We start from the raw sequence: 18,229 nt of genomic DNA, 5'->3' as shown, positions 1-18,229 counted from the left end.
CGAGAAGAGAAGCCTGACTGCCTCGATGCTGTCGTGGAGCTTAACACGCACGGCCAGAGAAGAGGCCTTGCAGCAAGGAGGCCCTGAAGAGAGAGAGAGGCCCTGATAGAGTGGGTTTTTGTGTATGTATGAGAGAGAGAATGGGAGTGAAATGCATCTGTGTGAAAGATCATGGAAGTGAGAAGCTTGTGTGTGTGTATGTATGTAAGTATGAGAGAGGGAGCATGGGAGTGAGAAGCAGGTGTGTATTTGTATGAGAGAGAGCATGGGAGTAAAGAAGCCTGCATGTATGAAAGAGTTCATGGGAGTGAGAAGCCTGGGTTTATGTGTATGAAAGAGAGCATGGGAGTGAGAAGCTTGTGTGTGTATGAGAGAGCATGGGAATGAGAAGCCTCTGTGTGTGTGTGTGTGAGAGGGAGAGCATGGGCGTGAGAAGCCTGTGTTTGTGTGTGAGAGGGCGCATAGGCATGAGAAGCCTGTGTGTGTGTGAGAGAGAGAGCATGGACGTGAGAAGCCTGTGTGTAGGTATTAAAGAAAGTATATGGGTGTGAGAGAATGTGAGAGTGGAAGCCTGCATGTGGGAGAGAGCATGTAAGAGAGCCTGTGTGAGTGGGAACCTGTGTGTGCGAGTGGGAGCGTGGGTAAAAGTGTGGGAGTGGGAATCTGCAAGTGAGAGCCTGCATGAGAGTGGGAGCTTGTGAGAGAGCATGTAAGAGTGGGAGCCTGTGAGAGAGAGAACATATGTTTGAGAGTGCATGTGAGAGATTGTGTGTGTGTATGAAGGAGGAAGGAAAAAAGACAGGAGAGAGAAGAAAACAGAATAAGAGACCCTGAAAAAGGAATTAGGAAAAGACAGACAAAGGGAACAGAGAGATTGGGAACAACTGATTAGAAAAATAAGATCAGAGGACAACGTAAAAAAAAATATTTTGACTTTCAGCAATTGGAATATGCCATCTTTGGGAATGTACATTTCTTATATATTTATACAAGCTGTTAAGCCTGTTAAAATGGGCGAGATTCCATCGGTCAGACCGGCACAGTTAGAGCCGTTCTGTTCTCCACAACTTCCCTTTTCCTTCCATCCCCTCTCATCTTCCCTTTCCTTCCCCTCTCACCTCATCCACAACCGCTTCCCTCTCCCTCAGCCCTCCTTCACTCCCTCTCTTTCTCTTCTCCAGAACATCTTACCCTTCCCACTTACTCACTCATATCCTCTTACCTTTTCCATCCATCCCCTCTCAACTTCCCTTTCCTTCCCCTCTCACCGCATCTACAACCCCTTCCCTCTCCCAGCCCTCCTCCACTCCCTCTTTTTCTCTACTCCACAACTTTACCCTTCCCACTTACTCACATCCTCTTCCTTCCATCCCCTCATCTTCCCTTTCCTTCCCCTCCCACCTCCTCCACAGCCCCTTCCCTCTCCCTCAGCCCTCCTCCACTCCCTCTTTTTCTCTTATCCAGAACACGCGCCTCATCACCGGGCTCATTGCTGGCCCGCCCGATGCTTAGATACCGCCACCGCTGCTCCATGGGAGGGCTGCGGGGGTCTCTTGCGCACGCGCGCCTCATCACCGGGCTCGTTGCTGGCCCGCCCAACGTTTGAATTCCCTGCCTCTGCTGCTCCCTGCCGCTTCCAAGGCAGCCCTCACATGGCTCCAGCGCCATGTTGCTCCGCTCTGACTGACGTGCTCTCTCACCCGCGCATGTGCAGTAGAGCTGCTCTCTACTGCGCATTTGCGGGCCGTCTGTCAGAGCCCATTTATAAGGTAGATTTTGCTGTTTCTTCAGTATTCCAGTGTCCACAGAGACTGAAGCTGGTTTCTTAGGCTTTCCATTTGTTTTGTCTGTATGTTTGTTTCTAATTTGTAGTCCCTTATTCTGTGTTGCACATGTGTGACACAAGTGTAGTTTCCCAGCAGGGATTTATAGCAGTTCAGCTTGTTCTGTATGTTATGTAGTGTATTAGTGTTCTAGGGCTTGGTGTAATGTTTGCCTTTGCTGCCTTTCTTTAGATAAGGTTGCTGCTGTTTGAGTTCTGAGAGTTACTGCTGTTTTGGAATGGCATGGGAAGGTTCTAGGTGTTTCTTTGTTTTTGTAGGGATTTCTCTACTTCACATAGGGTTTGGCATTGGAGGGAGTTTGTTTTGCTGTCACTGAGGTGGCACCAGCATTTGAATACATTTTTTTTGCATGTCCTGGTTCTGTTCTGCACTTATTGTAAATCTTAAGTTCTTATGATTATTATGATTACTGCCCTTTTATTGTAGTTATGATATTCTCCACATTTTTGGAAAGAGGATTCATAAAAATACATTTATATTTGTTTTATTGCATAATTGGATCTAATGTTCTGTTACTTTTTACATGTGTATTTATAAACTGCTATAAATATAATATAAATGAATATAGATTAATAAAGTATTTTTAATGCTGGCAAGTGCTTGAAATATTAGAATTAAAATATTTTAAAGCATCACTCATGATGAAACTGTTTAGAAAATCCATTGTCAGATGCACTCTAAGGCAGTGATGGCTAACCTATGACACGCGTGTCAGAGGTGACACGCCGAGCCGTTTTTGCTGACACGCGTAGCGTTTCGGAACTATCGATTTTTTATTTTATTTTTTTTTTTTTATCAGCTGTGCCGAGCCTTTTTTTTTTTCGGCTGCGCCAACCCTTTAAAATTAGTTTTTTAGTTTTTTAGTATCCCTCCAGCCCCCCCCCCCCCCCCAATGCTCCAGGGCGCAGGGAGGCGCATGCGGCGCAGCGACAGGCAGATAGGCAGGGCCGTGGTGAGGCTCACTTCACCACAGCCCAAAGAAAAAGATCGTGTTGAACGCGCTGATGCTCCTCCTCCTTCCTGCCTGTGTGGCCCCGGAAGTAAAGGTTGCCGGAGCCGCGTGGGCAGGAAGGAGGAGAAGCATCAGCGCGTGCAGAAGAGGAGCATCGCTTGCACTTACGGGCCGCCGCGAATCTCAAATCGCAGCGGCCCGAGAAGAGGAAGAAGCCCGGTAGCAGGGCCGCTGCAGAGCCCATCCTGCGCGACCCGCGAAGAGGAGGCCCAGAGGTGAGAGAGAGGCTGAGGGCCTGTGTGTGTGCGCGCGTGTATGACATGAGTTGAGAGATTGTGTGTGAGAGTGAGGACCTGAATGTTTGCAGAGACTGCATGTGCTTGAGCAAGACAGCATGTGGGAGTGAGAGAGAGCCTGTGTGTGTGAGAGTTAGACAGCATGTGCCAGTGAGAGCCTGGTGTGTGTGTGTGAGAGAGAGAAATGCATGTGAGAATGAGAACCTGACTGTGTGTTTGAGGGAAGAAGATGGAGAGAAAAGAAACAGAAAAAAAGACAATATAAAAGGAATTGGCAAAAAAAAAAAAAAAAGAAAGGGAAGGTGGAAAAAAAAAAGCCTGTGACCAATCAATTAGAAAACTAAGATCAGACAGCAAAGGTTAAAAAAAATATATATATTTTTAGTGATTGGCACATGTAATCTTTGGGAATGTGCAAGAATAGTAAACATCCCCAATAGTCATGTGGCAGCAGTGACAGTGGCAGCAGAGGAATGAGAGAGGTTCTGAGGTTGCTGGCAAAAGAGAGGGGGGTCTGCCTTCAGTGTGTGCATGTGAATGAATGGGACTCTGCCTGGGGGTGTATGTGTGTGAGAATGAATTGGTGCCTGCCTGGAGGATGGAGCGGGAGTGGTGTGAAAATGAATGGGAGCCTGCCTGGGTGTGTGTGTTTGTGTGTATGTGAGGGAGCCAGTGAGTGTGAGAGCATGAGTGTGTATGAGAAAATCCAGGGGAGTAAGAGTTTGTGTGGGAGGGGGGGTGGGGGGTGGAGGGGGAGAGAGTGTTTTAATTGAAGATTTAGCCGACGAAATTCAGCAACAAAAAAGTCACTAAGCAGGCAAGGTAAAGAATTATTTGTTTTTGCTTTATTAATAAATACAGTACATATATTAAAATTATAACTTGTTATTAATTAGAGCTACAAATAACACAATTATGGATTTTTCTAGAAGTGACACACCACCCGAGTTATGCTCGGTTTTTTATGAATTTTGACACACTGAGCTCAAAAGGTTGGCCATCACTGCTCTAAGACATTATTTATTGATAAGAGTACAAATAGTAGGGCCTAGACTTGTATGTCAACTGCCCACCCATGTTAACCTTGCCCCCCCCCCCCACAAAAAAAAAAAAAACCAAAACAAAAAAACTTAATTTCTGGCTATGCCCCTAGTCAGTGGACCGCAGTTTCTTTCTGGGGAGCTCTCTGGCCCTAGTTGGGTTTTTGATTGCTTGTAACACTAAAGGAAACTATGCTGTCTTCATCCAAAAGTCCTCTTCCTGTATCCAAGAGGTTCTAGACCTATTGTTGTCAGTTTACTGATCTGAAACCCTGCTGGTAATGTTCTCCGTGGTGCGGAGTATGCTTACTGCTGATGCTCGCATCACTCCACTGCCTTAGGTGTTTCTGCTACGCATCAGGGTTTTGTGTTTGTCTGTTCTATGGTTTTCTTTTTGTAGAACCCTACTCTTTTCCCGCCTAGACCCCTATGTGGGTCGGCTGTCTCACAAGCAAAAGGGAGACAGGTGGTGCTTTCAGCACTGTGCAGTTTCCTGCTTTGTCCTGCTTGGACAGCCTATAGCTTGGGAATCACCCACATGTGAGGACTACCGTCCTGCTTGTCCTGTGAGAAAGCAGAGTTCCTTACCTGTAACAGGTGTTTTCTGAGGACAGCAGGACGGTAGTCCTCACAAATCCCACCCGCCTCCCCTGGGAGTTGGTTTCTCCTTATATGAGCTATATCATGGACTGAGGGTCTCTGCCTAGGGGGCAGGGTGATAACTACAGCCGCACATGCTCAGTAGGGCATGTCTGAAAGTTCTAGAATCTTTTGAGATCAAAGTTCTGGGCCAGGGCTCCATCCGATGGTGTCACCAATTTGAGAGAATTAACATACTGAGGTCCTCAGAGAACACCTGTTACAGGTAAGCAACTCTACTTTCTTTATGCTACAGTTATACAATCTTGAGACTGTGGCTGATGCACTTCTTGCTATTTTGATGTTCATGGTGCAGCCTTTATCCACTTTTCCCTATGGACTCACAAAAATATTGACAAGAACTGGTCCAAGGACTGATCCCTGCAATACTCCACTAGTAACATTCCTGTCCTCTGAGTGAACTCCATTTATCACTAACTACTGTTGCCTCCCACTCAAACCAGTTTCAAACCCTGTCAGTCACTTTAGGGACCCATACCAAGGGTGCTCCATTTATGTCACCCAAGTGGAACAATATCAGTTCTTACTGAAATTCAAATACACTTCATCTAGCACTTCCTCTGCTCCAACTCTGTTCACTCAGTCAAAGAAATTGATCAGATTAGTCTGACAAGACCTACATCTGGTAAAGCCAAGCTGCCACAGGTTTTGCAATCCATTGATGCCAGAAATTGCACTATCCTCTGTTTTAGCAACATTTCCATTAGTTTGCTCATGACAGAGGTTAGACTAACTGGCCTGCAGTTTCCAGCCTCCTCCCTTGCTTCCAGTTTTGTGACTAGGAACCACAATCCTCCCGAACTACTTTCAACTCTAAAGAAGTATTGAAAAGGTCAGCCAGCAGAGCAGCCAGAACTTCAGGTTCCCTTAAAACCCTCGGATGTACCACATCAGCCCCATTGCCCTGTGTACTTTAAGTTTAGTTAGCTCCTCACAAACACACTTTTGAAAATCAGTTGAAGATTACTTCGCTTCCAATCCTATTGGTGGTCCTGCTCCTGGCCCTTCTAAAATGTACATCAAAGAGAAATATTTATTATGCAATTTTGCTTTTTCCTTGTCAACCTTAATGTATTCCTCCCCTTCATCTCTGAGTCTCACTTTTGCACATCCTCCTATCACCAATTTATTCAATTTATAATATTTGCTGTTTATTCTTCCATTTGCATCTTTGCATTCCTGATTACTTTCTCAGCTTCTTTTAGCTTTTCCCAGCTTGTCACTTAACTTCCTCTTTCTGCAGCCCCTTTATGAACACTAACCTTTTTTTCCCCCGCCTTTTCAGCTGCTTCTTTTGAAACCATAGTGGCCTCTTCCTTTTCTGCTTTCCTTTATGTCCTTTATTTGCTCTTTTATTTTTGCTCACCACTCTATTTCTCCTACATTTTGCCATCCAGCTAAAGACTCTTTGAGGTCCTCCCCCCATTTTAGCAAAGTTTGTTTTTCTGAAGTCTGGGATCCTCACCTTTGAACGAACCTTTACTGCCTATGCTGTAATACTAAACCACACCATTTAGAATACATATGCTGACAGAAATGTTTAGAAATATTTCAGTAGCTATCAGTATATGCGTGTTGTTAAGATTATCTTGGCTGTGTGTATTTTGGTTGCAGCCATGCACCGCATTGGTGGCCAAAACTGTGAGCTCTGAGGATGAACCAGTTTGACTTTAGCCATTACTTGAACGGGAGAGCCCCCCAGGGAGTATTTATTGCAACAGGGAGCATTTCTGGCAGCTGAGCAGAGGTTACCTTCTCCCCGAGACAGTGGTGGGTTAGTGGCCTGGCGTAGCACTGTGCGCTGTCTTTCAAATGAAGCATTAAAGCCAGATCCTGTCTTCTGAGTGGTCTCTAAAGTTGACATGCACTTCCTGCAAGACTAGGGAATGTTAATTCCTTTGTCAAAATTGCATTCCAGGACGGGTAGCTGTTATTTTTCCTATAGAAAGAACCTAATCGGACTCATGAAAGCAACTGTACTATTCTCTATCTATCCCTAGTTCCATTTATCCTATAGTGCCTTGAACAAAAACTATTGCGTTATATTTTAGAATATAAATTGTTTGTAGCTGTCAAGCTTGTTAGGAACGATAAGTTAAGTTGTAAAATGTTTATATCTCAGAGGAGCTTATTATTTATTACACTTATCAACCACTCCACTCTGAAGACTCAAGGCATTTTACATATCAGTAAAATACATCACAATAAAATAAAAACAAAAATCATAAAATAAAATATAACAAAGCCATAAAAATAAACAATATAATAAAATCCTTAGATTAAGCATTTTTATAATACCAATTATAACAAATTGGAATTCTTGTCTTTCTTCCCTTACCCAAGTAATATGTTAAAGAAGTCAAATTTTGGTGCTAGTAATACAGTTTTTATTTATATTTGCCTTTTATGACACTTCAAAGTGAATTACATTCAGGTACTATAGATAGATAACATTCTTCAAAACTGATAAATGCATGGACTTTTGTTGCAAGGAGGAAGTGTTAAATATAATAGAATGTGCTCACCTAGTCACCTCGAGAACCACAAAGCAAGCAGTTCTAGCACACATAATAGAAACTGCCAATAGCATGCAATCTCAGTATAGTGTACAAACAAATTTATTGTAAATTTGTGTTCTGTAAATATTTAAGAGCTTCCCCCTCTACCCCATGCACAATAGTTTGTACTGGAATGGTCTAATTACTTTTCCTTTGCTCACATCAACACATTTGAACAGTTAAATTGGCTGACACTCACTGATGCTGTCTACAATAATGATAAATATAGTGTTTCTCCTGGGCTCCCACTGTTGCATGGTGCTACTCCAGGCACTTGGACTAACCTATGCCTAGAGGAGGGGAAGGGGAGCTGAAGTGATCCAGAGATGACGTAGAGCACATCTTCGGAATCCACCCTTTGTGCCATTTTTTGGGGCAACAGGAGCTTCCTTGATATAGCAACTGTATTATCACCCTCCCTGGACCTGTGTACCCAGGCATAAACCTGGATCCCTTGCAGTGCACAGTGCTATGGCCAGAGCCATGGGGGCCAGCCTAGAGAGATCATCTTTTTAAGGCTAGATTGTTTAGTGTTACTTGCTAGCAAAATTTAAGCATAGTCAGTATGCAGTACTGACAGCATTGTTTGAACAGGTGTGTATGTGATGAAAACAGATTTCTTCTGTTGCACTCCTTGAGCAGGCAGTACCTTTATAGATACCTCTGTTCAAGAATTGTAGTAGACCACTGGGGTACGCTAAAGAATTCAGGTTTCAGCTCCTTCACCGGTTCCTCCTCCTCCTCCTCAGCAGCACGACTCCACCCATTCAGTTTTGCTTTGGTCTAAGCAGTAAAAATCATGCAGCTGCAGTGGTCGTTATGGAATTTAGTTATTTTCTTACTTAAACAGCAGCAGATTCTACTGTAGGCGGTTGAAGGCTTGCTATGTAAATTACCTGATTGGAATGTGGATCTGAGGTTACAGAGTTCAGCATCGGCAACTTAGGCACATTGCTGTTTCTGGGTTGGGGTTCTTGGATGGCTTTGAAGGCTCCCCAGAAAGGTAAGGCACACTGGAGACTTATCGCACCAGGATACCAAGTCAGGGTGGGTCTTGTGGGGCAGCAGCCATATCCAGGACCTGCCATGCTAGTAGAGAAGTTAAGTTTCTAGATGCCATACCGCTTCATGGAGCAGCTGGTCCTAGAGCCGATGAGAGGGGTAGCTACTTTAAATCTAGTTCTCAACGGAACGCACAACCTAATACAAGGGGTTACTGAGGGGGGAGGGGGCCTCTAAGCAATAGTGATTGTAATGTAATCAAATTTGACAAACTCACTGGCAGGAAGAGATTAGGTAAAACTACTGTGGTAGCATATAACTTTAAAAAGGGAGACTATGATAGAATGAGGAAATTAATTAGAAAAAAAAAATAGGTGGTTGTAAGTTTGCCTGAGCCGTGGACATTGTTTAAAAATACCATTTTGGAAGCCCAAATAAAATGTATTCCTTGCATTAAAAAAAGGTCAATTGAAGACCAAATGACTGCCAGTTTGGTTTTAATGGTGAGGTAAAAGAGGCAGTTAAAGTTAAAAGAGAATGGTTTAAAAAAAAAAAAAAATGGAAAGCAGACCCAAGTGAAGAAAATGGGCAATAGCATAAGCACTGGCAGGTTAGGCCAAAAGAGAGTTTGAGAAAAAGCTTGCCAAGAGGCAAAAGCTAATAAAACCTTTTTCAAGTTCATTCGAAGCAAAAAGCCTGGAGGAGTCAGTTGGACCACTTAGATGACTGAGGAGCAAAAGTGGTGCTCAGAGAGGATAAGGAAATAGCAGAAAAATTGAATAAATTATTTGCCTCAGCCTTTATGGAGGAGAATGTTGGGAACATGCCCATACCTGAAATATTCTTTAATGGTGGAGATTCTGAGCAACCACAACAAATATCTGTGACGATGGAGGATGTAATAGATCAGAATGACAGACTAGAGAATAACAATTCACTGGATTGGGTGGCATCCAGCTCAGAGTTCTTTAAAGAAATAAAACATGAAATCGCTAACCCGTTACTAGTAATCAGTAGCTATAATTTAAACCGCCATGATTCTTGAAAACTGGAAGTGGCTAATGTGACTCAAGGGCTCCACGGTTGATCCAGGAAGCCATAGAGTGGTGTTGGTGAAAGGCAAAATGGTAGAAGCCTTTCTTCAAAACAAAACCACTTGCCAAATAGATGGATATGGCTTACTAGAGAAGAATCAACATCGTTGTAGCAAGGGGAAGTTTTAACTTAGCAATCTTTTAGGATTTTTTGAAGGTGTAAAAAAACATGTAGATAGAGGTGAGCCGGTTGATGCAGTGTATTTGGATTTTCAGAAGGCATTTGACAAAGTCCCCCATGAGAGACTCCTCAGGAAATTACAAAGTCATGGCATAGGAGGCGGTGTTCTATTGTGGATTGGTATCTGGTTGGTTAAAAAGGCCGGAAATAGAGGGTAGGACTAAATGGTCTGTTTTCCCAAATGGAGAAAGGTCATTAGTGGAGTACCATGGGATTTGGTACTAGGATCTGTACTGTTTAACTTATTCATAAATGATATGGAAAACGGAATAACGAGTGAGATGATCAGATTTGCAGATGACAAAATTATTCAAAGTTGTTCAGGATTGCAAGGACCTGCAGAAGGACCTTGTGAAACTAGGAGACTTGGCAACTGAACTTTAATGTAGAAAAGTGCAAAGTAATGCACATAGGGTAAAATAATCCCAGCTATGGGTACACAGTGATAGGTTATGTATTGGGAGTAACTACCTAGGTAAAGGCCCTTGGAGTCCTTGTGGACAATATGTTGAATTCCTTAGCTCAGTGAGTGGCGGTGATCAAAAAAAGCAAATAGAATGCTAGGAATAATCTGGAAAGGAATGGAAAATATTATATTGCCTCTGTATTTACCCATTTTGCAACCACACCTTGAGTATTGTGTTTAATTCTGATCTCCCCATCTCAAAAGACATAGCAGAACTAGAATTAGGTGCACAGGAGAACGATAAAGGGGATGGAACATCTGTCCTATGATGAAAGGCTAAACAGACTAGGGCTCTTCAGCTTGGAAAAGAGACAGCTAAGAGGGGACCTGATAGAAATTTATAAAATCATGAGTGGGGAGGAACGGGTAAATAAAGGACAATTATTTACCCTTTCTCTTGAGTTTTTTATTACTTCAAAAATCTTTAATGAGGCATTTTGTCAAATGTTTTCTGAAAGTCCAGATAAAGTGTTATCAAGTGACTTGTCTTTATCCACATGGTTATTCGCACCGTTAAAAAAAAACCCCAAAAAAACTAAAACAAAGGGGACATGTGATGAAACTAACAACCTGCAGATTCAAAACACATTGTAGAAAGTGCTTTTTCGCTCAGCACACTATCAGGCCATGGAATCTGTTGCCCGCGGAAATGATCAAGGTGATTTGCATAGTGGAATTTAAAAGAGGTTTGGACAAGTTCCTGGAGGAAAAGTCCATAACACGTTATTATTAGCCAGATAGACTAAAGAAAACTATTGCTGTCCCCTGGGAGTGAGTAACAGGAATTAGATCAACTTTCTGGGATCTGTCAGGTATGTGTGACCTGGATTGGCCACTGTCGGAGACAGCATGCTGGGCTCGATAGACTTGGTCTGACCCAGCATGGCCATTCTTAGGTTCTTAATAGGTTCTTTTGAACTCTCTTTGTTGTTTTGCTAGAAAGTTTGAATATATCCTACCTGGTCATATTTAGCTTGCCATGCTTCCACACATCCTCATGGGAACCCTCAAGCCTCATCTTCTCCGCGGAGGCCATTGCTTGTGGATCTTTTCTCTCGCCACATTTTAATCTTGATACTCGTACATTTACCTGAAGGGGAAGAAGGGATACAGGAGGGAAGTGGAGGAAGAGCTGAAACTTGCTTTCTAGTAGTGTAGGACTCTAGCCTGTTAGGTTTTCCAGCCACACACCTGTCCTAACTGCTGATTGAAGTTAATAGAAAAAAATGGCAAGTAAGAAAAATCTGATGCACTGTGCCACCCTGGCACGCCACAAAAAAAAAAAGCTTAGGTAGGATGCATGCAGTTTGTAAAAGGTTTTTCACATTTGAAAGTGTTCTATAGATTTAGTTTATTGATTGCTTTTTTGGGTTTGGGGGGTTGTTTTTTTTTGTAAAAACGAACCTTTTAATGTTTTTTTTTTTTTACTCAATCAGATCAAGGAGCAAGCAAACCAGCCTTTAATTTCTTGAGCAGTGGTTCCTCTGCCACAGCTGTTGCCAGCACTGCCCCTGGCACAGGAAGTGTTTTTGGCAGTTCCTCTTCTGCCTCTAATTCTGCAACTGGAGGCTTTATATTTGGGAAGCACGGCAGCACGACGAGCAGTTCCACGTTCAACAGCACCACTGAACCCAGCGCGCCCCAGGCTTTTAACTTCACCCCGGCAGAGAGCAAGCCCCCCGTCGCTGCTTCTGCCTCCTCTGGCACGGGCAGCGTAGCTGCTCCTTTCGTCTTTGGCGTAGGAAGTGGCAGCAGCAGTAACTTCTCCTTCGGGGCTGCGGCCACCACAACCACAGCAAGTTCCACAGGTGTGTGTGTGTGTGTGGTCAGTGGGGTGATCCACGACGTGAGAAATTCTGAAATGAGAAGGAGGAGAGGGGACCGTGTGTTTGGAGAATGTGCCAAAATGTTCTCCCTGCCCTCCCCTTCATTTTTGTCACTATAGAATTTAATGTGAAAATATTTTGAGGAATTAGATAATAAAAATAGCTGAATTTTCCCGTATTAAGCTGATAAATCCAGCCCTCATCCTCTTTCCCCCCCCCCCCCCCCCCCCAAAATATATCCTGAAAACAAGATGGGGAGGGGAGGGGAGGAAGAGGGTTCTGAGGTAGTGCTGCTAATACAAATAAATGTCATCAGTACTCATAATGGAAATGCTGAAAATAGTTTGCAGACCTGGAGGGACCAGTGTTTGCAACCCCTAGAGATGTTTTGGTTTGATTGGTTTAATCCCTGAAATTTAGGCCCTGACAGAGTTTGGCAGCCCGATGTGCAAGTGGTAGAGAGAAGGGGAGATAACCTCGTGTCTTTAAGATGTGCACAAGAGTTTGCGGCCTCAGTGTAATAAGGTGTGCGTGGTTGTGCGCACATTTCTTTGCGCTTTACTGCTTTACCTCGATTTAACAAGGAGTTTAGCGGCCAAAATATGTGCGCACACCTTAATGTTCCTCAAACCAAATCCCATGTTAAGGCAACAGTACTCCCCAGTGCAGAAAAGTGCGTAGGCTTAGCTCGTATTTCCTTAATGCTGGAAATTTAACTCCTGGTCTGAGGCGGAGTAAAGTTTCTGGGGCTTGTGTTGGTCTATGGTGCTGAACTTGGAATTCACATAGAAACGTACATAGAAATGACAGCAGAAAAGGAGCAATGGACCTTGCCCAGCAAGTTCATAGTAGTTTCTGTTGAGCCATTCAAGTCCCCCCCATTCTTATCAATTTACCAGACCATCAAAGTCAGGGCCCTTGTTGGTTGCTGTTAGAGTCCAATTCCCTGTCACCTTCTGCTGTAGAAGCAGAGAGTAATGTTGGAGCTGCATCAAGAGTTTCAGGCTTATTGGTTAAGGGTAGTAACAGCCGCATTTTGTGTTGTCATGGGTCCCTGTACTTGGGACTGATGGGCGTGAAAGGCAGTTTTCTGCTTAAAACATGATTAATGTGCAGAGAAATGCTTTGTACACAAATCATTTTATGCGCACAACTTTTAGTAGCATAAACCATGTTTGTGTACGCTGAGCATAATTTTGTGTACACAATTTTGGGTTAGCGCACTTTATTTTTGTTTTTAAACTATTTTCTTTTAATAGTTAAACTATTAACTTACTGCATTCGGAGTTAACTTTTTTCTTAGCGTGTGTATAAAGAGTGTGCACTGAAGTTCAGCACACCTTTTTTTTTTTTGCTTAGTGCATCGGGGTCTTGGGTTGTATAGAGCATGGTACTGTGATTTGGCTTCACATGCCATAACAAGTGCAAAAGGGATGGTCAGTTTTTTTTTAGTTTTCCTAACTTTTTTTTTTTTTTTAATGTGGTGGTGGTGGTGGTGTTGTGTTGAGCACTGATAAGTTAAGCTATCAGTTAAGTGTTATGTAAAATGAAAGCCATGCCATTTGTAGGTGAAGCAGCTGTATGACTAGAACATACAATTTGGCTCTGTCATTGGGCGGAAGGGTAACAGATTGTTAAACCTTATTTGTTTACTATTTTTCTGTGATCCTATATAGTGTGACAGGTTGTCTTTGTTATTTTTCCTGTCTTCAGGAGCTCTTGGTCGAGCAGTGAATGAGTTGTGTCATTTTGTTTCCTAGGTACCCCATTTATGTTCGGCTCTGGATCTCCTGCTGTTGGTCCAAGGTTTGGTGCCAGCCAGACTCCATCCTTTGGACAAGGTCAGGGCTCAGGGCAAGCCAGTGTCCCGGCTTTCGGCTCCATCTCGTCATCTGCATCGTCCTTCTTTCCTGCCAGCTCTCAGCCAGCTCCCACCTTTGGCACCTTAACCAGTGGTAGCCAGCCTCCAGCCTTTGGTCAGCAAGTCAGCCAAGCACCAGCCTTCGGATCCAGTACTGCACCACCTGCGGCTGGTAAGTGAGCCTGGGGGTACAGCATTACATATCCAGGAGCTCAGCAGAAATCAGTGTTTCATGCAAGCATGCACATTAGTTCAGTGGTCAGTTGATGAATAAAATGCACGAATTAAGACACAAGATGGAGGAATAAGCTGTTTATCTTGGTTCATGGGAATCTTGATGACAGCTAAGCAGGCTATGTAGTTACCATGTAAGCAGACTGGATATGATGTACTCAGATAAGATGTGGGAATGGAAGAGGAAGGAAGAAAGAAGGAAGAAATCCTTAATGGTGAAAAGAGCAGTGAAAAACTTGTATTACATGTAGCAACTAGTGAGCAGATTATCTGTCGGTGTACTAGTATCTTATCTATGCTAGAATACTGGATCTCAGCTAGACCATCATGATACCATTAGAAAATATTTATTGTATTTACTTTCTGGGAGTGCTTCAGGAGAAAATCCTGGTCACAAGGAATTGGAGGTGCTGTTACATAGATACAGAATATCTATATATACATATATATAAACACACAATGCAAAGATAAGCAGATAAGGTGCTGTTACCTACTTAGCTGCCAAGCGGTGTGCCAGATGTGATATCACAGATAGGAAGACAGAAACAAGGAGACAACAACGCAACAAGGAGCCCAACAGATTTATTACTACATCTGCATCAAAATAGTGACTGTCGTATGATGTAAATGAATTATATTTATGGAACATTCATGAGCTTGGAACTATCTTGGAGATGAAGATAAATATGACACTGATCAGATATGTGCTATCCAACAAGATAGATACATTTGTTTACACTTTGCAAAAGGATTTTGGCCTGTCAGCATCATTTAGCCAGGATTCCATGTCTACATTATTATTTCAGTTATTTTTCACTTAGAATTCTAGTTCTCAGTTGTCAAATAGTCAACTAAATGAGTGTTGACTGATGAGTGATGTTATCCAGTGACGCCAAAAGGACCCTTTTCTCCTAGCTCAGAGCTTTTGCTCTCCTGAGCATGTTCTACGGTTCCCGCGTGCATGCTGCCTCTTGAGCACCTTGATCTTTTTTTGTCTGTGCTTCTACACAGTTGCCCCGGCAGACCCTCAACAGCACTTTCCTCTGCACTCAAGCAGGCCAATCCCCACAAGTGGGTTATGCACCTCTACCAGCAGATGGAGACAGAGTAAAAGCTGATGTGACGGTCATTTAGCCCTGCCCCAACATCAGCCCGCCAGTATTCTCGATCTCCAGCAGATGTTGGACATGTATTTCCCTACTGGGGATTGCTTGTAGTTTAAAAAAAAAAGGAAAAAAGGTGGATGATTTCAGTAGCAAATAAGAGGTTGGATAGCACCGCTTACTTCCTGAGGTGATACCGGTAAGTGCCTTGAGTCCGGTAGCCTTTGTTCAGGCATGGACATACAAAAAAAAAAAAGCAGTTGCAGGCCAAGGGAGGCTCGGCGGTGAAGGATTTCACCCTCTCCCCTGTAGCTGAGACCTGTTTCTGCTTTTAGCCAGGGAAGAGTGAGCTTGGGTAAAGAAAAAAAAAAAGATGAATTCAAAGAAAGGGAAAAAGAAAACCTTCCTAGGCTATCTCGTTCTTACTGGGTCTTCCTTCCTCAGCATTTGTTTGTCATCTTCCTGCTCACATCTCTGGAGAGTTTAGTGAGGTGTAGAGGTGGCACAGGCTTGGTGGGTTGAGCAGCCTTTAGCCAGGCCCCCACTCTCAGGCTTTGGTATCTCAGGTTGCGTGTTAGGCCACGGTGGTGCCTTTTGCACACTTTTGTGTGCACCTTCTCGTCACGCGACGGCACGCACGCACATGCCTGCCTAATTGTGCACATAAGGCCACAGCCTTTGTGCATGTATTGAGCGCTTATTCTGCGCCTGCCTGAGTGCATACTTGAGTGCATATCTTATTGGGGTGCACTACAAGCTGGTACAGCATGGCACCAGTGTGAAGTCTAAACGCTTAGCGATTTTTGCTGCTTACCATATAAAGGCAATACAGCTGGGGCTTTCTGCAAGTCTGTGTTAGCGCTGCCTGAATGCTCAAGATGATTTGCCTCCTACTGATTTTCTGATACTGGTCCATCCCCCTTGGTCAGTGGGGAACAGGACTATAGGCAACACAACAAGGGTGTCCCCTTCTTCAGTTGATCCAATGGCAAAGACGTCTTCCGGAGATATTCGCTCAAGAGGACTACAGGTTTGGGCCTGTGGGGCCTGCTATGGACCCATCCTCCTCTTCCTGGGTGGAATTTTTCCAGGGAGTACAGACTTTTCTACAGGGATGCTCTTCAAAGACAGTAATGCTTCCTATTTCAGGGTTGTATACTCTGGGTCCCTACTTATCTGTCATTGTGTGCAAACTCTGCAGTGCAGCGGTCCCTGATGGTGTTCGGGAGGATGTGGATCAAGATGACACTGATGATGATTTGGGTTTCTCCCTTCTTGAGGAAGGGGAAATTCCCTTGGTTTAGAGCCACATGGAATTCTGCTCAGTTTCTTTCATAGAGATGAGTTGCCGGGTCTGTTAGCTCAGACTCTGAAGATGCTTAGGGTGGCTGGGAGTATCTGTTCACATGAACAGAAGGAGGACCCCATATTGGTCACCCTATACAAAGCGTCCTGTTTCTTTCCCCTCCTGGATGCGATTCAAGAGTTGATTGGCCTTGAATGGGAGTATACCAGAGGCAATCTTTGAAGGAGGGTGTGCCTTGGCAGGTTTGTGTCCCTTGGATCCAAAGGCAAGAGAGCAGTTGTGTTTCCCGAAGGTGGATGTGCTGATGAGTACTGCTGTTAAGTGAACTACCATTCCGATGGAAGGAGAGGCAGCTCTAAAAGATGCTTAGGATAGAAGGATTGAAGCTATCCTTAAGCAAGCCTTTGAGGCCATGGCGATGAATTTGCAAATTGCTTCTTGTTTTGGTTTTTCATCTGAATTGAGCCTTTGTGTTGCCCATATTCTTTCTAAGACCTCAAGCGTATGAAGGGGGATAAGGCCCTCCATTCATTGGACTGAAGAAGGGCCTCTCATTATCTGAAGAGAACTCAACCTTACTGTTAGACTTCCCAACTTTTCAACTTTAAGCAGACTGTATCATGCATTGCTGTGCTCTGGCTGGCCTCCAGATCATGAACTCTGTCAATGCTCGTCAAGTAAGAACCATGACTACCTCAGTGACTTATCTAAAAGCCATATCCAGTGAAGACATCTGCAAGCTGCAACTTGGTCTTCAGTTCACACCTTCACATCCCATTACTGTCTGGGTAACTATCAAGAAGTGACAGTAAATTTGGGCAAACAGTTTTGTGTAGCCTATTAACCCAGTAGTCCACATTCCACAAGGGTGGGGGAGGGGTTCAGGGTTGCTCTTTATTAAGTGCTCTGCTGCATCTCTCAGTTTGGGACTCCCCATGTCATCCCTAATTCAGACCTGCTTGTTTGACTGAAAAGGCCAAGTTTGCTTACTGTAAACAGGGCTCCTTATAGACAGCAGGATGGTCGAAGAGACCATTGTTGGCACCATCAGCTTACCCATTTATGAAGAATCAAAGCACTAGATACATAGCATGCCAAAAGCCGCAGTACCTGCGGCCCATGCTTCATTGATGCATCTCGATGCCTCCATGCTCTGGCAGTATGGTGCATCTGTTCCACTGATGCATAGCGCAGTACAAGTGCAGTCTATGCTCACATTGAGGCAACATCCTTGATCTGCACTGACCTCTTTGATTCAGCTCCATAAAGAACTGTCAGAGCAATTGAAGCCACGTTCTTCCAAGGTGTCTACGCATTCCATCAAAGGTATTGATGTATTGGGCCCACCACCTAGCCCATCAGACTGCTTTACAATACAGCTCTATGCAGCCCATTCTAGGTCAGAGGATGAGGGGGTAATGTTGCCATTGCTACCTCCAGTAACAAGAACCCTCACTCAGACAAGGATGCTATTGGAGGGTCTTTGGCAACACCGGATGCTGTAGTTCTATAGTCCTGCTTGCTTTTAATAGACCGCCTGTTCAGATGCAGGAACATATCATAGTTTTGGAGGAGGATGTTCCACTACTTCTGGTAGGTCAATGGACATATCAGTCACTTGACCAGATTGCTGGTTTTGGTAAGAGATCTCTTTGCCTGTCTGACTAAGAATATAGAAGGAACAATCCAGCCTCTCCTCTCCACGACGCTTCTTCAAACCAGAATCCCAGTCATGCCTATTGGCCTGAACACAGCAGACCCTGTAATTTGGGGTTCTTAATTATTGCGCTCTCTAGCAGCAGTGTC

General features: G+C 43.9%; 1 protein-coding gene across 6 annotated transcripts in view; it reads left to right on the top strand.

The window, feature by feature from the left end:
• The window catches only part of NUP153 (nucleoporin 153), a 159,566-nt gene that overhangs the window by 113,466 nt on the left and 27,871 nt on the right, over positions 1–18,229 (top strand). For all 6 annotated transcript variants that reach the window (XM_029590715.1, XM_029590718.1, XM_029590717.1 and 3 more), the window contains 2 exons: positions 11,530–11,901; positions 13,680–13,952. In XM_029590715.1, coding sequence (XP_029446575.1) covers positions 11,530–11,901; positions 13,680–13,952 — 645 coding nt within the window. The remainder of the gene's footprint in view (positions 1–11,529; positions 11,902–13,679; positions 13,953–18,229) is intronic.

This window comes from Rhinatrema bivittatum, chromosome 2 (assembly GCF_901001135.1).
Source record: "Rhinatrema bivittatum chromosome 2, aRhiBiv1.1, whole genome shotgun sequence".
Classification (NCBI taxonomy): domain Eukaryota; kingdom Metazoa; phylum Chordata; class Amphibia; order Gymnophiona; family Rhinatrematidae; genus Rhinatrema; species Rhinatrema bivittatum.
This window is presented reverse-complemented; position numbering and strand designations above follow the sequence as displayed.